At 45.1% G+C, this 21,055-nt stretch overlaps 2 protein-coding genes and 1 pseudogene across 2 annotated transcripts; 1 reads left to right on the top strand and 2 right to left on the bottom strand.

Annotated features, from left to right (window-relative positions):
• Positions 1-3,926: 3,926 nt before the first annotated feature.
• LOC148867474 (zinc finger protein CONSTANS-LIKE 5-like) lies at positions 3,927-6,434 on the bottom strand (annotated as a pseudogene).
• Positions 6,435-8,030: 1,596 nt separating this feature from the next.
• Positions 8,031-8,811, top strand: HTA7 (histone H2A 7). The gene is made up of 2 exons (XM_088980178.1): positions 8,031-8,344; positions 8,466-8,811. The coding sequence occupies exons 1-2, from the start codon at positions 8,141-8,143 to the stop codon at positions 8,688-8,690; spliced, it is 429 nt and encodes a 142-aa protein (XP_088836304.1). The 5' UTR covers positions 8,031-8,140; the 3' UTR covers positions 8,691-8,811.
• Positions 8,812-12,735: 3,924 nt separating this feature from the next.
• Positions 12,736-14,393, bottom strand: LOC148867472 (glutathione S-transferase-like). Its single transcript, XM_088980177.1, has 3 exons — positions 13,715-14,393; positions 13,563-13,611; positions 12,736-13,474 (listed from the first exon to the last, which is right to left on the bottom strand). The coding sequence occupies exons 1-3, from the start codon at positions 13,862-13,864 to the stop codon at positions 13,026-13,028; spliced, it is 648 nt and encodes a 215-aa protein (XP_088836303.1). The 5' UTR covers positions 13,865-14,393; the 3' UTR covers positions 12,736-13,025.
• Between the last annotated feature and the right edge of the window lie 6,662 nt (positions 14,394-21,055).

Below are 21,055 nucleotides of genomic sequence, written 5' to 3'. Positions count from 1 at the left end.
GCGGAGGGCGGATTTTCGGTCGAACCTGTATGATCGCTTGGCTCGAACAAGAAATGACCCAGATTGCGTATCAGGTATGCGCGGATGCCATGCCATTTATAAACTCCACAGACATCAAAATGCGCGCTTAACTGATTTCAAACTCAGGTGGCGTGTAGCCGGTTTTCATAGGAGCTGTTGGATCATGCAGATCTTGGTCGTTGAACCTCGGTTACGGTGGCTATAAATAGGGGCCAAAGGGCCCATTTTTCTCGCCACAAACCACGTGATTGAGTTCCTTGAGATCGCGTCCAAGTCTCCTAGCTCGGTGTCAACTATCCTACACTTCGCGTCGGGGTTGGGCATTGGACAGCTTCAGCCCATCTACGATGATGGCTGACAGGCTCCTATCCCTAGTAGCTCGGTACAGGTTGCCCTACAGCCTTGTGTATAGCATTCCTTGTGATCATGGTTATGACGAGATCGTGGTCTTCGAGGAGCAGCTTGTAGGTAGGCTACGTTTCTCACTTCACCCTTTCATAGTCGAGGTCATCAAATTCTTCAACGTCGCCATAAACTAGCTCCATCCCAACTCGATCCGTAATATTGTAGGTACTATCTCCCTTTCCCACAACTATAACCGGCCTTTGGACCTCGATACCTTTTCCTCGATCTTGTCCATAAAAAAGAATTCATCTTGTGTTCTCCCCGAGCATAGGCGAAGTTATTACATGTCTCATCGTCCCGAGTACAAACTCTTGTACGAGCTCCTGAACAAAGTCCTGACCTAGAAGAGGCGCTACTTCGTAGTTCGTAACAGTGCAGGGTGGCCATTTCCAACTCAATGGAGGCCTGCCATTCAGGACCCCAGTGTCATGTTGGACAAATAGACATGGGAGGAAGTCTGATCTTGGGTGAAGCTTGAGCTAAAGTTTGAAAACTTCGTGACCAAAGAGAAGCTCATACAAGCCTGGCTAATTCCTCCAGGCAGATCGCCATCACGATTGTTGTATTTGCTTCCTTCTTGTTTTATCTTGATCTTGTGACTTACCCTGTTCATTACTTTTTGCAATAGCCATGGCTGATATTCCTACTGTCGAACTCTTTGGGAGATGAAGAAGAGGGCCTCCAAGAAGGCTCATTTCCACGAAGCCACCACCACTTCCAACGTCAACATCGCTATCCCCGAGCATCCCCCAATTTTCGAGCACCCTCTAGTTATCGACTTGGCTGAGGAAGATCCCAGTATCCGAGCCCCAGAACACTCAGGCGGCCAACCCTTTGAGAGATGACTCCTCCCAAGCAGGTTGGAGAATTTTGACTCGAAGATTCGATCTCCTCAAGAGCAAGGAAGCGGTCTTCTCCGAGGAGGTTGTACATTGGGTCGATCTGCCGGTGGCTCAGCCCAGGGCTAGAGAGGTGACTCACTGCATGGTGGTACATACCTAAACCTTGGACTATATTCTTCACGCCTCTTTCTTGATACTTAGATTTTTTTCTTCTTTTGGGAAGTGAATTCCGCGATCCATGCTTTGACTTATTAGTCCGAGGTGCAGCTGAAGCGGGCCCTCCAAGCCGAAGAAACTTCTTGAAGCATTCAGTGCGAAATAGATTTAGCTTGTGGCGAGATCCATAAACTGGAGAAGGATGCACGAGCTCAAAAGGAGTTGATCGTGCTGTTGAGAGAGGAGAAGAAGAGGCTCAAAGAAGAGAGGGAGGCCCTCCAAAGAGAAAAGGAGAACCTCGAAGAACTTGTGAAGAAGCGCATGAAGATCTTCACCGAAGCGCTGAAGGAGGCCAAGGTCAAGGCCATCGTGGAGTACAAGTCTTCGGCAGAGTAGCATAATCTGTTGATCGAGACTAGAACGGTTGCATATCGCAAGGGCTTCAAACTTAGCAGGTGGCTGACATGATGTAAGTTCCCCGAGCTCGACCTCAGCGCTATCACCACATCCCGGGTTACTGAGGAGATGGCTGGGGAGGCTACTAACGACCCAGACTCCGAAGAGGAGAGTAGCGATGACCTCTTCGACGAACAGACAACGGAGGAGGGAGAAGGGGATGCCGCCACCGAGGACCACATGGAGACCGACCTTCCTGTTGATGCCATTGTTGGGGGTGAGGAGCCCCAAATTGGATGACGTTTATATGCCTCTTTTCTTGGACCCCCGTACATACTTGATGTCCTGAGCCTCCGAGCTTGGTTAAATAGTTGTAATCTCTTGTTTTTTTTTTGCCATGTACTCCAAGTATCTCCCCATTAAAGAAATACAATACTTCAAAACCTCTTGTGCACAAAGTTTTTTTAAGTATATATTACTCCTGAATCATCGAGCTGACGAGCTAGATCATGTAGGAATAATTCGATGTCGTTGTATGCGCGGGGTGAACAGACACTGTATGGTATATGCCCGACCTATCTGCGTACGAGCTACTTTTGACATACCCATGCCAAAGCGACTGGGGTTTTGGTTGCCTATGCTGAAGCAACATGGTCTTAGGATGCCTATGCCAAAGCGACTAGGTCTTTGTAAGCCCATGCTGAAGAGGCGACTGGGTCTTAGGCTGCTTATGTCGAAGAGGCGACTAGGACTTCTATGCCCATGCTGAAGAGGTGACTAGGTCTTATATTGTGCCAGAGTCTTTTATTAGCTCGACACCACAACCCTTAGGCTCTAGGAGTGACGTGGGGTCCTCTTTCCACTTCTTCATCCTTTTGATCAGCTTAGTGATCTTGTGGACTTAGTAATTTTTCAGTTGCGTTGGAGTCGCGAATTCATAATAGTATCTTCTCAGGTTGTCAACGTTCCAAGCTTGAGGTACTCATTTTCCTTCCATGGTCTCGAGCTCGTAGGTCCCTTCTCCGAACACCCGTCTCACCCAGTATGGACCTTTTCAGTTCAGACCGAGCTTACCCACACCGGGCTCAGGTACCATCACCTTACGAAGGATCTGGTCGCCGACTCGAAATAGTCACTTCTTGACCTGGGCATTATAATATCGAGCTACTCATTGCTGGTAAGCCACAGTCCAGATGTGGGCTCAGGTACCATCACCTTACAGAGGACCAGGTCGCCGACTCGGAATAGTCACTTCTTGACCTGGGCATTATAATATCGAGCTACTCGCTGTAGGTAGTCACTTTTTTCAAGCCATACAAAGATTTTCACAACTGACACACCATACCTGGTTTATTTGACTGAAAACTAGGTGGCATTCGTATGTAGACTTCCTCATGAAGGTCACCATGCAAGAATGCGTTATGTACATCCATTTGAATAAGCTCCCAATTTCTAACTGCTACGATTGCAAGAAAGGTACGGACAATAACCATTTTTGCAACTGGGGCAAAAGTTTAATTATAATCAATTCCCTCAACCTGCTTGTTCCCAAAACTCACGAGACAGGCTTTGTATCTTTCCACCCCAACAACGTTATACTTGATTCGGTACACCCATTTGCATCATATGGCTCATTTTTCAGATGGTAAAGGCTCCATGGTCCATGTTTGATTATTTTCAAGTGCCTGCATTTCTTTTTGCATTACATCCCTCCATTTTTCATCCTTCACAACCTCAGCAAAAGAAATAGGTTCAACTCCTACAGTAATAGCTGCCAAGAAAGCACGATGTCGATAAGAAAAATTGTTACAATTCACATAGTTATCTATGGGATAAGGACTACCTATAGAATGTGATTGGCTGAGTGAACTTGCAAAGGGACGCGGAGAGAGACTCAATCGTTGTGTGGTGTGAAGTACATAATCTCTCAACCTTGTGGACTGCTATTTCTATTGATGCCCACGCCCCAAATGAAATTCAGAATGTTGTTGTTGCTCAACATCGCCCCCCCCCTACGTCAGGACTGTCTTCGCTTACATTTTCTGTGGTGGTGTCACAAGAATGCATGGGTTCACCAACATTTGCATTCAGGTCTAGGTGGGTTCCTTATTCTACACAAACTCCTTCTTCAGCAAGTTTTCCTCGCTGGTCAATCTCCTTCTCGCCATTTGCTTGTCCTGGTAAATAAGCAGACGTCACCAATACTTCATCTGTTCCACCTATTCCACAATGAAATTGGCCTTGTGCTTTGTTTGGATGTTCATTTTCCTTGCGTGCATAAGGGAATTCATCCTCTAAAAAAGTAACATCTCTTGATGCAAAGAACGTGCTGGACTCTAAATCATACAAGCTCCATCATTTCTTTCCAAAAGGATACCCAACAAAAACACACTGTTTGCTTCGACTGACAAATTTATCCCCTCCATGTCCATGATTGTGTGCATATGCCAAGCAACAAAAAACTCGCACATTATCATAAGAAGGAGGTTGCCCAAATAAAACTTCATAGGGAGTCTTTCCTTTCAACAGAATGGACGGTGTCCGATTGATCAAATAACATGTGGTCAATACACATTCCTCCCAAAAATCAATAGGCATGCTAGCTTGAAAACGCAATGCTCGGGCAACATTGAGTATGTGGTGGTGTTTGCGTTCAACCCTCCCGTTTTGTTGAGAGGTCCCGACACAAGTGGTTTGATGAATAATACCATGTTGAGCAAAATAACTAGCCAAATAGACAAATTCGGTCCCATTATCAGTACAAATCACTTTGACAGGTTTGTTAAATTGCCTTTGAACCATAATAAAAAAAAAATTTGAAGAACTTGTCCCACTTCCGTCTTATCAATCAGAAAATAAATCCAAACACCTCTAGAAAAATCATCTACTATTGTCAAGAAATAATGAGCACCACAAAAAGCTGTAGTCCTATAAAGACCACATAAATCACAATGAATTAACTAAAAAATATCGGATGCTTTATTATTACTAGAGACAAACTCTTCTCAACATTGTTTAGCTCGGAAGCATACGTCACAACCCTTAATACTGTCATTCTTATTATTTTTAGTACTAACAAAAGGCAACAACTTAACAATTTTATGAGAAGAATGCCCTAACCTTTGATGCCAAATATCACACATCTTGCTCTCTGTAGTTTTCATAGGTCTTGCTGAAGCAATGCTCTAAAAATAATAGAGTCCCTCTCACTACTCACCCACTCCAATTAGCATCCTCGTAGTTCAGTCCTATATCACACAAAATTTATTAGTAAACTGAACAATACAATTCGACTTCTCAATCAATTGCGACACCGAAATTAAATTGCAATTCAAACTAGGCACATATAAAACATTAGTTAGTTTCAGATGACCGCCCAACACAATTGTGCCTTCTTTCACTACTATTGTCGCTTTTCCATCTGGCAGCCCGGCTGAGCATGGAATGACGTTCTTTACGTCTCTATCAACTCAAGGCTTCCTGTCATATGATGAGAAGCCCCTGTGTCTATTATCCACTCTAACAATTTTTGCTTACCACTTCGTTGTTGACTCCCCTTTTTTTGTGTGTTCAAAAGGTTGAGTAACATGTTCCATTACTCACTACTTAGTCCATTTAACCCAGTTTTGACTGCATCGACCGATTTTCCTTGAAATGCATTGCCTTGCGTAGAGACTTTGACTGTATTGGCCCTGACTTGGCCGCCATGACTTTTTTCCTCCTGCCCCTTCTCCATGATTCCCCCCGCCCGTATCCACTCTGCCTTTCCGTCCGAACGGATTTGTTATATCCGAGACTGCGTTGCTGTTCCCGTCGGGCACTACTCCAATGTCCAATGACGATGAAGAGACGCTCTGGCTAATTGTTAGAGTGGTGTAGCCGTAAGAAGGCTTGGATCGACAGAAACCCATATCAAAGCAGCGGTCATAGGTGTTCATCAGTGGTGGCGGAGGGGGTTTCATATGCACATGAACTATGCTATCAACATTGGTGCTGTTCTGGTGGTGATACCTCGTCTCCATGGATGACCCATAGTTGAGATCGAGATAAGGATCCACGTCGGAGAAGAAATAGTCGTCTAACTTCAGATCGGGTGTTTCCATGAGTTTGGCAGGGTTTGGGTTTGGAAGTAACGAAGAAGCAGCTTCAGCCTCCTCGCGGCAGGTGTTATTGTCTTCCTCTTTGTCATTATGATCGTCATCGTTGTCCGAGGACTTGAGGAGACCATCAGGAACAAGGAGGTTGGCTACGTTAGATTTCATGGCAAAGGCAGCCGATTCGTAGAACGAAATGGCAGGAATTTGCTCGTGCCGCCAGGCGAGTGGGGTTTGCCGAGTGGATGTCTCGGTTGCAAGTGATGCAGAGGGCAGCAACGTCAGTCTTATAGGTGACACTGGCTGGGGCTTGCTCACAGACCTCGCACATCTAGACCCGCTCGTGCCGGGAGGCAAGCTTGTTCGCGCCATGAAGCTTGGCGTTGTAGTTGAAGCAGAGGAATGCCGAGTTTGCCTGGCAGAATAGTAGGGCTGACGCCGATTTGCATGAATCACAGGGCTTTGTCGACAAGCTCCAACTCGTCGAGTATCCCTTGCCACTTTCGTTGTCGATGGCCATCTCTCTTCTTCTTCTTCTTCTTCCTCTCTCTCTCTCTCTCTGTGACTTTCAATTGGCTCTAATACCATGTAAAAAACCAAAGTTTTTTTGGTTTTTCCTTTTTCTGTCTCTTATTCATTGAGAATTCAAATATATATACATGAATACAACCACTGAACCCCTAAGCTTATGGCAACTAGAACTCCTAAGTTTACAGAGACTCAATCTTTCCTATCCTATCTGAATTATTCATGATAAGGAAAGAAGATACATACATACATACATACATACATACATACATACATACATATACATATAAATATAAATATAAATATATAAATATATATAATAAATAATTTTTATTATATAATAATATTTTATATACGATATTTTTATTTTTATGTATAATGGTAAATAATTTTTATAATTCTTATTTTTTGTATGTAAAATAAAACATTTTTTATATGTATAATAATAAATTATTTTTATAATTCTTAATTTTTAATATGTAAAATAAAAAAAATATTTTTATATGCATACTTTATATTTTTTAGAAAAAAATCTTGGCTTGCAATCGAGTTCGAGCCAAGCCGAGCTCGAACTTGCAAGCTTTGAATCGAATCGAGATTGAGCTCAAATCTATAGCTTGAATCAAGCTTGAGCCTAACACAATTTCAGCGAGTTGAGCTTGAATAGCCAAGTATTCAGCTCGGCTAAGATCAAATCCACCTTTTGAGTGTGTGTGTGTTGTTCACTTGATTTTTTTTTCATGTATCATTAGTGAAAACCAAATTCAAGTATAACAAGTCTAGGAAAATGTTGTATTACTGATTTATTGTTAACAAATGATATTTTTTTATGTCATATTACTATACTGGGATTTAGGAAATATGAATAAGATTCAATTAAAACTTAAAACTTAATTTTAATAGTTATATTGATTAGATTAATTGTTTTATAAGTTAACATGAATTTATTTGTGTTTTATTAACTTAATTTATTGTTGTCATTGACACGCTGCTCAATTGCTCATTGATTTTATTTTCATTACATAGTGGCAATTGAGGAGGGAAATCGAAATATTTGTAGCAGACCATTATGCCATCTTGCTAGATTTTGATGGTTCAAAACTCTGTACATATCATAAATTTTCCCTTAAGCTATATTTGGTTTAAAGGAAAGAGTAAGAAAAAGAAACCTTTACAAATATTGTATAAGTTTCCCCGCATTTCCCTTCCTTTCCCTACTCTCTCCTTCAAACCAAACATATAGCATTGGTAATATCAATAATATCGTTGGATCACCGGTGAAGTGAAGAAAGAAAAAAAAGTCAAGATAAAGAACGTGATCAGTCATTTGTACCGACTACCGAGATTCCAGCAGCTAAAACCGTGGTCTTGAAAGCGAAAAGGTAACCTCATTGCGGGCTCGGAACGCACGGATTGCCACCGTGTCAGGCCTCACGGTCGTTGGATCACCATCGCGACAGAAGCTGTAGTCTTGAAGCGGAAAGACAACCCCATTGGACGAACCACGGACTCATGGATTGCCATCGCGTCATGCCTTACGGCCGTTGGATCACGATCGCGAAAATGGAATTCCCGCCCCGTTACCACTATAAATAGAATTGCATTCTCCAAATTAACCATTCCACATTCAAAAATCAAACTCTTCCCTCTAAAGTCTTCTGATTCTCTCGAATCTCTTCTTTTCTCTGAAAATCAGTAATGGAGGGCACGAAGTCCACAAAGGCAGCCGGTGGCAGGCGAGGTGGTGAGCGAAAGAAGGCCGTCTCGAAGTCCATCAAGGCTGGTTTGCAATTTCCCGTCGGTCGTGTTGCTCGCTTCCTGAAGAAAGGTCGCTACGCTCAGAGGATCGGAACCGGTGCTCCAGTCTATCTCGCCGCTGTTCTCGAGTATCTGGCAGCTGAGGTAAATTACTAGATCTTCTATTTGCCAGCTTCTTCAAGTCATCAACTTACTTCTGCTTCGTTTCGTTGTTAATTTTTCCCTAAATCGTGTCGTTTGCTTCGTGAACTCTGGGTGAAAATAGGTGTTAGAGTTGGCTGGAAACGCGGCAAGAGATAACAAGAAGAACCGTATCATACCCAGACACGTACTGTTGGCAGTAAGAAACGACGAGGAACTGGGTAGATTGCTGGACGGAGTCACCATTGCCAGCGGTGGTGTCCTCCCCAACATTCACTCTGTGCTGTTGCCCAAGAAGACGGAGAAGAGCGAGAAGGCCTCTCAACCTAAATCCCCCAAGAAGGCTTAATTACTTGTGCCATATAGAGAATGCAGCCCTTTGAGTGGTGCTGTTAACCTTGTAGCAATCCTTCTTCTTTTCTTAATTAATCGTCTCCAATAGAAAAATCTCACCTTGAGATTCAGTTTTTTATGGTGTTGCTATTGAAGTACACTCCAAGTATGTGGTAAAATTCACAAATAATCGCCTCCGTTTTCCTAAATTTTTTTTTCTTGTTCTTCGATTTCAATGAACGGGATTAATGCAGAATAGGTGTTGGGCGATGGAACAAAACTATTAAGAAATTGCGGTTAAATGTAAGAATCTCTGTGAGGTGTCTGACAATCGTGAAAACCCCCTGTGATTGCCTCCCTGTTTAGTTTGTGGGAATCGGGGGGTTGGAATTGAAATTTACCTTTAGATTTTAACTGTTTGTTTGAAGAGGATTAGAATCCCGTTTTCATTCTAGGTGGAATGTCATTTTCCCATTTGAGGGATTTTTCATTCCCTCCCCCTGCCTTTGCAATGAAATCTCATTCAAGCTTATTCTATTTCTGATTAGGACAACGAACCTGGTGGGCTTACAAAGTGTTTTACTTTGTTCAATTTAACATGAAAGAGAAATGGGTATTTAAAAAATTTAATGCATTATGCTAGGGTTTTTCTGCTGGGTGTCAACGATTAACTATTGATAGGCTTTTGATGACAGTCTTGCATATAATAGCCGATTTTGAGATCTAACGGTGGATTTTGAATGGAAACCATATTCACAAGTCTGAAACTTATATTCTCCTATCCATCTCACCCTTCGCCCCAACTACTTGAAGTCCGCAAAATGCCATTCCTTTAAGACTCCTCTGTTCAGTTTGGCCATACTTTTTTACATGTTAAGGTACCAAACCATTGCTCCTATGAAGCTTCCTCTGTGTTTGCCCCACAAAATGGAGAATGTGATAGATTGTGAATCTATTGTCTTGCGAGCCCCATTTGAAATCCCAGGCTAATTGCAAGTCCGGATAACAAGTGAACTTGGATGACCTGTGGGTCTGGGTATCCTTGAGTCCCACCTAAGTGTGATTATAGGAGAACCTGTGAATCGTTCTCTATGCTTTCATATATGGCTCTATATATTACTTATGATTTCAGGAATTGCATGTTTGAGCTTTCAACTTGCACTTGGACAAAGCACCCAATGGGTTCTGTTGTTGATGGAGGTTATGGAGGTAGGCTGGTAGTTCCAGTCAGTTTAGATGGATAACAACTCTTATGAAAACTCATACTTGAGTCTTACTAGAGAAAAGAGGAAAACAGAAAATTCCCGATAGGTACCTTATACTTTAGGCTGAGTGTCAATTTAGTATCTGATTAATTACGAGCATCCTTCCATTAATGATTTTTTTATGCGATTCAAAATCTGGCACAAAATGAAGCTCTTTTTACTCTTTCCATTTTATGCTGCTCTAAAACCCTAATTTTGCCTTCTCCTTATCCCCAATGGTCTCTCCCTTTTGGCTTTGAAGTCTGCCGGTGACCAAACGTCAGACATCTCTGCATTCACCAATTGGAACAAAAACAACACCGATCCATGCCATTGGTCCGGAATTTCCTACATGAATGTTGCTTGATACTCTGACCCTCACGTTATCACAATTGTCATTTCCAGACAGAATCTCCGTGGCTACATTCCCTCCAAGCTTGGAGCTCTTATCTTTTTTGGCAGACTCCAACTCTATGGCAACTGCTTCTATGGTTCCATTCCTCTTTAGCTCTTCAACGCTACCTCTCCATAGTATCTTCCTCTACAGTAACAATCTATCTGGTTCGTTTTCGTCTTCAAATTGCCATCCCCTCCACCTTCAAAACCTTGATCTTTCGCAAAACTCGCTTTTTGGATCCCTCCCGAGTGACCTTGTGAATTGTTGTTAGCTGTAGAGGCTTGTTCTCTCCGGTTGCAAATTCTCCGACGAGATTTTCGATGGAATTTGGCCCAATCTCGACAACTTGGTTCAACTCGATTTGTCGTCTAACGAATTCAACGGATTGATCCTAGCTGATCTCAGCGATTTGAAATCACTTTCTGAGACTCTAAACCTCTCCAATCATTTCTCCGGCGAGTTCCCAACATCACTTGGCAGATTGTTGATGATGGTAAGCTTCGGTCTCAGGCATAACAACCTCAACGAACAAATCCCTCAGACCGGCACTTTTGAAAATCAAGGGCCGACTGCATTTCTTAACAACCCTTCCTTGTGTGGATTTCCTCTCCAAACACCTTGCATCGGGAATCCGCCAAAGAGTTCTCCGTTAGACCAACAGAATCAGGGAATGATATTTGATACCAATTCAAAGAAAGGGCTAAAACTATGTTTTTCCATTGAAAGATGAGTGAGATCATGACGATGTTGGGGTGGAATCGGGCATGGCTGGAGCCATTGACGCAGGCATTCTCCAGTGCGACAAAGAATGTTTGGTTGGTGGTGGATGGAGGCTTCACCTCTATAAAGAAATTTAGATTCCAGGAATCTAATCATTTCCAAGGGTAATTTTAATATTTTAAAAGTCTTAAATCACATATAAGGTCACATGATATACATAATTGATAGTCCATTAACAATTACTAGATTATTACATTTTGAAAGTTTGAGTAATAGATTATCATATTTTAAAATTCAGATATTAAATTGGCACTCGCCCTAAAATGCAGGTAACTATAAAAATTTTTGACAAAGCGGCGAAAATTAAGAAGTAAGCAGTTGGCCCCTGAATGGGTATATCGAACGGGCTAAGGATGAGAGAGAAAGCGATTCCTCCTATTGCTGTGTGGAATGATTGCCTCGGCGCTACAAGCCTGTTTTTTTTTTTTATTTTTTGTGGCCGTTACACACTATACCATACCAACTCAACTAATACATCAACGCCAGGTAAGATTGGCGTTCGGTGAAACGCGGGAGTCGGGACTGTTAGGGGAAGCGAGAATGTGAAGCTTCCCAAACGGCTACATAAAATGGAGGCACTTTTCCCCAAACTCGAGACGCACAGACGTGGCACCGTTTGTTTAGGAAACGCCGACGGTACCGAACAAGTATTATTAGAGTGAAGTGTTAATAATGAATGGAATCCGGATCTCCTGCACGTGACATCATGCACACTTCCTTGCACTCGTAATAGCAATGTGCCATCTCAGCATTGAATCATGGTACACCTCACATGTGCAACAGGCGTCTTAACCTTTTCTCTTATTTTTCATTCTTTGACTTCATTGCCATGTTCCGAATCAGATCTTGTTTGTTGCCTCTCGTCTGGCAAAACAATCTAATTGGCATGGGTACAGCAGCTGTGTTGGTTCGTGGATCGTCATGGGCCGTGTTGTTTTTTTCGATGAAAAATTTGGGGTCAGCTTGGCATGGCTCATAGTCCAGGCCTATGCGGGTCCGTATTGTACCATGGGCCGAGTTTTGGGCCAAGTCGAATAGTCCATCAGGTTAAAGCAATTTATTTAAAAAAATTGATAAAAACTTTAAATTTTAATTTTATATGAATTTTATGTATAAAATTATTTATATATATATATAATAATTAAATAAATTAGTATAATAAAATAAAAAACATATAATTTTATTAATATATTATATAATTATAATTTATATAATATTATATAAATATATAATATATATGGTTTGTATCGATCTAGGCAGCATTGCCCGTTCGGTCGTAAAGTATCGTATCGATCCATGGACCTAAAACCCTAATTTCAACACGGCTCACAGACCGTCATGCCAGACAACACAACCCGATTTACGAGTCTAATGAATGGGATGTAAATTCTGGTTTGAGAAAAAATTTATACAAAGAATAAATAAGAATTTGCGTCAAATCATTTTCACTACCACAATTTTGTATCAGTGCAATTAAACTTGTAGTGCATCCAAACGCATCTTTTAGGAACAATTAAGATGCAGTAGATGTAGATGATTTGATCCGATTGAAGTCAGACCTGGATGATGCTATCCACGTGGTGTGTCAGTTTTTTTAATCTTATCCTGTTACCCACTAAAGCTCCCATGCACAACAAGAATAGAGTGAACACTCTCCATTATTATTATAATGAACAATCTCCATTATTATTATTATTATTATTATTATTATTATTATTATTATTATTATTATTATACGACAAACGGACTATTATTGAAATATCGATTCTTCTTATTACAAAAGCTAAAGTATAGTAGATGACTTCTGAGTTGTAACAACAATCCGAACTTCGTTCGCTAAAAAATCGACCGACGACAAAACCACCGTTAAAACCCTGCTCGAAATTTGAGAGACGATGCGGAAGAGAGACAGAGTCCATGGCTTCTTCATCTAGTGTTGCTTCTGCATCTCAACGACCTTTGTCCAAGCTGGTCGGGACATGATGTCGGTGCACCAGGCGTTGACGTGGGGGCGGCTTTCGAAGAGTTTCTTGGCCGGCGTTCCCATCAAGTAAGTAACGGTAGGGAGGTGGTGGAGATCGGCCAAGGTGAAGCAGTCTCCGGCCAAGTACTTGGACTGTGAAAGCCGAGCCTCGTATACATCCAGAACCTTATTCAGCTTGGCTTCGTTCTCCTCTACGACTGCTGCATCCGTGGTCATGCCAAACGCGGGCTTCGCGGCCAGCTCCCACACCAGCTTTGAGGCCGCCGGGTCATACTGGTGGGCTTCCACCTCCATCCACACCGCCTGAATCGCCATTTTCTTTGAGTCCTTGTAGATCAACTCAGTCCCGGATTCCTGGTACTCGTGGGCTAGGTACTTGGTGATCGCCCTTGATTCTGCAATTAAAACACATAGCTTTCAGTACTGAACAATTCGACTTTCAAATTAAGCTTACGTCTTTGCACTGATCGAGGCAAAACTTACCAAATAGCTTCAAGTCTCCGTCTTCAAATGCCGGAACCTGACCGAATGGCTGCAAACCCATACAACAGAAAAAGAAAGTCAGAGTTGTTCTTTGTTTTTGGCTTGCCAATAATTCACTGGCTTCGTGGATGAATGTTAATGTTTACACTTACGTTGAGGGCAAGAAATGGTTCCTTCTTGTGATCTCCGACTCTCATGTCGACGGTAACGAACTCGAAGTCGAGTCCTTTCTCGTAAAGGCATGCTAAGACGCGCCTCGCAGCCGTTGATATAACGCTGCCGTGGACTTTCAGAACTGCCATGGCCGTCTGACTTAGATTTAAATGGATGCAGAAAGACTGAAAGAGATTAATTAGATGGGGAGAGATGGTTGGGCAAATTAAGAAGCTTGTAGAGGGCTTTTTTATAGAGGGGGAGGGACCGACCGAAGGATGGAACTCGGCCGCCTTTGGGCCGGCCGGCCACTTGTTCTGGAAAGATCCAAGGCGTGGACTAGTAAAAGCTGGAAAGTTTCATGGTTGTGTGGCCGGCCGGTCTGAATTCATAAGCCACTTGTGGTTCTTTAAAAAGCAAAAAAAGAAAGGAACGTTCGTGGTTCATGATCATTCAACAAATCAACAATGGCTGTTTTAGTGGATTCGGAGGGTATAAATAATAGAGTAAATAAACAATTTCACAAACAGCTAGGGCCCCGGGAATTGACAAACACTATGACCTCTCAACTACCAAACCAGTCGGAACATGAGGAAGCTGCTGTCAGTCTACCGCTCCACTTTCTCCACTTTTGCCTACTACAAGCAGGTCTGTTCTCACGAGTTCACATCTGCCCCCACTGAACGGAGACCGGATCGGCTCCGTACTTATTGGAAGACTCTGTCCAAATCAAAATCTTTTGGACGGATTGGACGGACCAATATAACATATTGGATGGGTCCATAATAAATTTATATTGGATTGAGCCAATATCTGGTCCATTGATAGAAGATAAGAACATAGTTTTCAATGGACCAGGTTTGAGTTGAAATCGATCTAAATTAACAGGAATTTGAATAGATTGAACATTCTCTGGACCAGTCCAAAATGGTCCAAAATATTCATTGGACTGAATTGGACCAGGTCCATTTGTAATGGACTCACATTGGATTTGACCAAATCCACTCCAATTGACACCCCTACTTATTGGTTATTATTCATGGGAGATGTTCTCAATGCATGGGGGATGTGGCTGTGAGGCGCTCATTTGTGAGGAGTAGATCCAGTCACCACTGAACGCGCCCCAAAATCGTCCCACATGCCCCCAATAGGTTTGTTCTCTTCTCATTTCTCAGTACACGGTTGGGATGTGATGAAGCGTGATCCGGCCGGTCTTAACTGTCAACGACCTTGTTTCTGAACTGGGTAGCAGGGAACCTGAAACGGAGGAGATGAGGAAGCTCCGGGGGGAACCCGGTGTAGCGGCTCCGAAGCTCAAGTTGGAATCTTTCAAAAGCAAGATAACACCATATAGCGCAAAGTTTTTGCATACCTTATAAGTTGGGGGCAGGGGGCTCTTATAATCACTTCGCGCACTCGCTCCGAGGCCCTTGTCAGGTCGGGTATGATTACCCCTGCGTTTGTCAATTCGGTCGTCGTCCTTTCTGTTGGGACAGAACCGTCACTGCCTAACCGTCTCTCTAACTGGAGATGGCGGTGTCAGTGGTGGTGGCAGGTGGCCGTTTAGAGTGCGGCCGCCAATCATCAGATCCCAAGTCAGTCAGGTGCGGCGCCCTCAGGCACGGACTTCCTCAGTGTCAGGCATGGTACAACTTGTTTGGTTTTGGTGCCCAGAAGGTGATGCGGAGTGGTGAGCGGGGCGAAGTCTTGAGTTCGGAGGTATCTATAGGGCAGGTCAGTTCGGCGAGGTGTATCCCGAACTGTTACAAGGCAGGCCAGTTCGGTGAGGTATACCCTGAGCTGTTACATGGTTGGCCAGTTCGGCGAGGTATATCCCGAGCTGTTACAAGGTTGGCCAGTTCGGCGAGGTATATCCCGAGCTGTTACAAGGTTGGCCAGTTCGGATTACTCTAGTTTTGGGCCAAGGGTGAGTTCGGGCCCCCGTAGGGACTTCGGTCCACTGGTGTCCCCTTGTTCACGCCTTAGGCTTGGCCCTTTCGCCGAGCTGTTGTTTCTGCCACGTGTCGCATAACTGTGAGGTCGGGCCAAATCTTCCTTCATCAATTGCCCCCCACTCCTCGCACCAAGGGTCTTGCCCTGGTGTGGGGAGTTTCGCGAGGTAGTAGGTGGATTTGTCCCGTCCTTCGAATCTTGACTGCGCGAGTTGCTTTTGCCAGGGTTCTTCGATTTTCGAGAAGGCTGGAAACGTGCCTACTCATAAATGCTGATGGTTGTGACGGCGCGCGTTTTAAATTTCAAAAATTCACGCCGCTGGGACGTGACAGCGGGTCATTCAAAAAAGGCGTGCCACTGCTGTATGTGCGCGGGCGGCTGTCAGGGAGATGTGCGGCGCAGTCAGTTTCGAAAAGACGCCTGTCGGCGCGACGTCGGTTTCAAGAAGGCGTGCGCTGACGTTTCGCTCTTTTCGGAAAGACGTGCGCCAATCACGTCTCGACCTTATGGGACATGCGGTCAGCGAAAACGTGGGCCATCGGATCATCTTTGATCTGAACGGTCGATTCATGGTTACTGTAGCTATAAATAGTGGGGGACCCCAATCGATTTGTCACTTCTGCGGTTTGTCTACTGAGCTCGCGTCCAAGTTTTTTCCAGCTCGCGTCAAGGCAGGTTACATAGCCTTCAAGGTTCTTTGGCTTGTTCCCGTCTTCGGAGCCTTCAAAACTTTCTTCCGGTGAGTACCTTCCTAAATCCACCTTTTCCTCAATGTCTAGCTTTGATAGCTCAGACGACACTTCAAGTAGGGCCGACGTAGGTTCTACCAACCGAGCCGTGTCCCTCGATTGCCTCAGTGATCCTGAGGTGGAACTCGAGGACTATGAACCAGTAGGCCGAGCCGCTTCGGGCAGTTTGGCGTCTACCTCTCGCCGAGGTCGGATGCTAGACAGGTTTGGTCCCTCGACTATGATGCCTGAGGGGCTTCAATCTATACTTATGTCTTACAACCTTCCTGGGGGGTATACATATTTTATTCCTTCGGGTAGCTTTCCTTGGGAACACAGTTCTGATGAGATCATGATTTTTCGAGAGTAGCTCGCTGCGGGGTTGCGACTTTCTTTCCACCCCCTTCTCGTCGAAGTCATAAACCACTTCGGTGTCACCATTGGCCAACTTCATCCGAACTCTATTCGGAACCTGGTGGGGACAGTTTCCCTTTTTTGCGAGCAGAATTTCCCCTTAGACTTAGAGATATTCTCCTCCATCTTGATGCTCAAGAGACAGGTGGGTTCTCTTCTGGGGGGAAGACGGGCATATTACCTTTTTCCTCGTCAGGGCTTTAAGCTTCTGCACGATCTTCCTAATAAGGTCCTGGCGTGGAAGCGGGACTACTTCGGTGTGCGAAGTGCACAAGGATGGCCCTTTCAGACCAGGTGGGGTGAGGCCGCTCCTGATTCAGGTGTTACTCTCGATAAAGAGACGGTGAAGGGCCTCCGACAATGGGCACGGCAAGGTTTAAAGTGCCATCACTACTTAACGGAGGCCAAGCTTATTGCGGCCGACCTGAGTTCGAGTAGGTTTCTAGCTATGCGGTTTCTTGCTTGCTTTGTTCTTTCATTTTTTCTGATGTCGAACTCGTTTTTGCAGGTGTGATGGACGCGGAGAGAACTCGTGGGGGGCGTCTGTTCCAGGGTATGAAGAGGAGGAAGTGGGTCGCCAAGTGAACTCGTACCGAGCTGCCCCTGGATGAGGAGCCCCAAGTTCCAGACCACACGCCGGAGGATCTGCCCAGGGAGCCTGAGGTGACTCCACCGATGCATGAAACTGCTGGGGTGCCTTACGCTGAGACCACTCATACGGGCGCTCCTGCATACTCAAGTGCTCCTGCTCACTCTGGGTCCGCTCATACGCGGGCTGGGCCATCAGGTTAGGGATCTCAAGGGGAGTTCAGGAGCGTGTTGATGCCGAACTACGCTCTTTAGAAGAGTAGGGAGGCTACTTTCCCTGAGGAGATCGCGGCGTGGACCGATCTTCCTTTGAATCAGGTCGCCTGCCGCGCCGTAACACATGCTATGGTGGTAAGTTAGATTCCGTCTGCCTTTTTCATTTTCTGTCGCTTTTGCTGTTATTGCTCACTTGTTTCTTTTGGTAGGTGAATTCTTCAATTCATGCCTTAGCGGCCCAAGTGGAGAGGAGCTCGCGACAGGCGCGAGCTGCTGAGGTTGCCGCTCATGCTGCTGAAGAAGTTTTCCGTGCTGCAGAGGCGAATACCCGAGCTGCTGAGGCCGCCGCTTATGCTGCCGAAGAGGCTGCTCGCGTCGCGATGGCAAGGCAGGTAAGGTCTCAGCGTGACGCCGAGGCCATGGGGGTAGTTGTCAAGCATATGGTAGACTTGAAGTTGGATTTGCAGCATCAAGTCAAATATCTTCAGGAGGACATCAGGGAGAGAACACAGATTTTGTCCCAAGGCATTGAAGACGCCAAGAAGAAGTCCGTTGAAGACTACATTGCCTCTCCGCGTTTTGACGATCTGATGGTGGATTCTTACAGAAGGGGGTTCAAACTGAGCAGGTGGATGATCCGGAACACGTACCCTGACCACGATGTTAGTGCCATATCCACTTCGCATATAACTCAGGAGATGGCCAATGCTGCCGATGGCGAGCCGGACTCTGAAGGAGAGGCAGGGCCTTCGGGTGTTGTTGAAGTGCCTTCTGATGGCGAAGAAGTAGCTCCAGGCATGTAAAGATAATCCTTTTTTTTTTGAAGTGCCTTCTGATGGCCAATGTACTCCTGTTTCTTGCAACGGAATAGATAATCTTTTTGCCCGTGTTCTTTTTCCAAGAATTGATTCTTTGTCGAACTGAATACGCCACTTTGTTGTCCGGGTTATTATGCTTCCGCGACCTGTTTTGCCACGAAGGTTTTTGCAGCGAACTGATTTTTGGCCAAGTTGATAATATGCCCAACTTTTCTTTGCTTGTTTACGCCGAGGTTCCTCTCGGCTCTACATCGTGGCCCATAGGACCTGATTTCGTACACTTCGCTTGGCGATTTATAGGTAGTATCGCCTTAAGTTCACGATGTTCCACGCTCGAGGTACTTGTTTGCCTTCCAAGGTTTCGAGTTCGTATGCCCCCCAAGCGCTCTCTTTACTTTATAGGCCCCTTCTCAGTTTGGTCAAAGTTTGCCCACGCCGGGTTTGAGCACCATAATCTTACGAAGGACCAGGTCGCCGACTCGGAAGCTTCGTTGCTTTACTCTGGCATTGTAGTAGCAAGCTACCTGCTGCTGGTATGCCGCTGTCCGGATGTGCGCGAGGTCCCTTACCTCGTCCAATAGGTCAAGGTTGGTACGTAACTCATCTCTGTTTGTCCGATCGTCGTATGTTTCTAGTCGCAATGTTGGTACTTCGATTTTCGCCGGGATCACTGATTCAGTGCCGTAGGTGAGGTTGAAGGGGGTTTCTCTCGTGGCAGTTTTTTCTGTAGTTCGGTGAGCCACAAGACACTTGGTAGCTCTTCGGCCCACAATCCCTTGGCTCGATCCAGACGTGCCTTCAGTCCGTGCATGATGGCTCTGTTCATTACTTCCGTCTGACCATTTGCCTGCTGGTGCGCGACTGATGTGAAGTTTTGCTGAATCACCATGTTCTGGCACCACTCTTGGAATTTGATATCCTCGAACTGCTTGCCGTTGTCGGAGATTAGTACCCGAGGTAACACGAAGCGACATACTATGTTCTTCCAAAAGAAGTTCTGTATGTTTCGGGCCGTAACAGTTGCCAGAGGTTCGGCTTCTATTCACTTCGTAAAGTAATCTACTGCAACGACTAGGAATTTTCTTCCACCTGTTGCTGGTGGGAATAGCCCCAGGAGGTTGATGCCCCATTGTGCAAAGGACCATGGGCTGGCGAGGTATTTGAGGTCGGAGGCAGGTTGATGGTGGATATTGGCGTGCTTCTGACACTTGTCGCATTTTTTGACGAGCTCTATAGCTTCTGCCTTCATCGTTGGCTAGTAGTGTCCTTGTCGAAATGCTTTTTGGGCGAGTGCTCTGCCCCCCAAGTGTCCGCCGCATAGGCCTTCATGACGAGGTCATGTTCTTTGACCTCGGGATTTGCCTGATGAAGTGTGACTGGAAATTGAGCAGGGCCTCTTTTACTTTTGCTAAATATGCGATCATGGAGAGCTCGTGTGCTTCATACTCGCCTGTAACTTGGTTGACCACGAGCTGGGAATCGCTGCAGATGACCATGTGTTTTGCCTTTACCTTTCGCGCTAGGTCCAGCCCAGCTATCAGTGCTTCGTACTCTACCTCGTTGTTGGATGCCGCGAACTCAAAGCGTAGTGCGTATTCTAATTTTGTGCCGCCCGAGCCTCATAAGACTATTCCAGCCCCGCTGCCTTGCTGGTTCGACGAACCATCCACGTGAAGGATCCAGGGCTCCTCATCCTAGTTCGCGTTTCGTCTGACCAGGAGAGATGCCACACTGGCTACTACTTCATGGGGTTCAGACTCTATTGGCTCGGGAGCTCCGGGTTTGCCCGAACTGGGGTACTCGGGCTCGAATTGTAGGGCTTCGTGGCTGGAAGTGCACTCGGCGATAAAATCTGCCAAAGTTTGGGCCTTAATAGCAGTTCTTGGCTTGTACTGGAGGTCGTACTCGCTGAGTTCGATGACCCATTTTGTTAGTCGACCGGAAACCTTGGGTTTGAGTAAAACTTGTCTCAGAGATTTGTCAGTCAGGACGATGACGGTGTGAGCCTGGAAGTATGGGCGGAGTTTCCGAGCTGCTGTCACCAGTGCGTATGCTAGCTTTTCTATCTGCGGGTACCTTGTCTCTACTCCCTACAAAATTTTACTAACATAATAGATGGGTCGCTGGACCCGGTTTGTTTCTTTTATTAGTACCGAACTGACCACCTCGTCGCTTGCCGAGAGGTACAGTTCTAAGACCTCGCCCACCTCGAGCCGGGCTAAGGTCGGCACACTAGCGAGGTAACCTTTTAGCTCGTCAAACGCGAGCTGGCAGTCCTGGGTCCACTCGAACCCTTTACCTTTGATTGCTTTGAAGAAAGGTAGGCAACGGTCTGCTGATTTGGACATGAAGCGGCTTAGAGCGGCTATGCGGCCATTTAGCCTCTGAACTTCTTTTACTTTCCGAGGTGGTCTCATATCTAGAATGGCTGTTATCTTGTCCGGGTTGGCCTCAACACTGCGCCGATTGACAATGTAGCATAGGAATTTGCCCGAGGTGACGTCGAAGACACATTTGTTGGGGTTCAATTTCATGCTAAACTGACGCAGGATTTGGAAGACAGAATCTAAGTCTTGTATTAATTCTTGTGAAATCTGTCTTGACGACCATGTCGTCTACATAG

Source organism: Nelumbo lutea, chromosome 3 (assembly GCF_056320005.1).
Source record: "Nelumbo lutea isolate HS-2025 chromosome 3, American lotus-T2T, whole genome shotgun sequence".
Taxonomy (NCBI): Eukaryota; Viridiplantae; Streptophyta; class Magnoliopsida; order Proteales; family Nelumbonaceae; genus Nelumbo; species Nelumbo lutea.
Note: the sequence above shows the minus strand (reverse complement) of the source record. Positions and strands in the feature narration are given on the sequence as shown.

Coding starts and splice junctions, on each gene's coding strand:
- HTA7 (XM_088980178.1), top strand. CDS start 8,141: ATGGAGGGCACGAAGTCCACAAAGGCAGCCGGTGGCAGGCGAGGTGGT. Junction 8,345..8,465: donor TCGAGTATCTGGCAGCTGAG/GTAAATTACTAG, acceptor GGGTGAAAATAG/GTGTTAGAGTTGGCTGGAAA.
- LOC148867472 (XM_088980177.1), bottom strand. CDS start 13,864: ATGGCAGTTCTGAAAGTCCACGGCAGCGTTATATCAACGGCTGCGAGG. Junction 13,612..13,714: donor AACCATTTCTTGCCCTCAAC/GTAAGTGTAAAC, acceptor ATGGGTTTGCAG/CCATTCGGTCAGGTTCCGGC. Junction 13,475..13,562: donor CGGAGACTTGAAGCTATTTG/GTAAGTTTTGCC, acceptor TTTTAATTGCAG/AATCAAGGGCGATCACCAAG.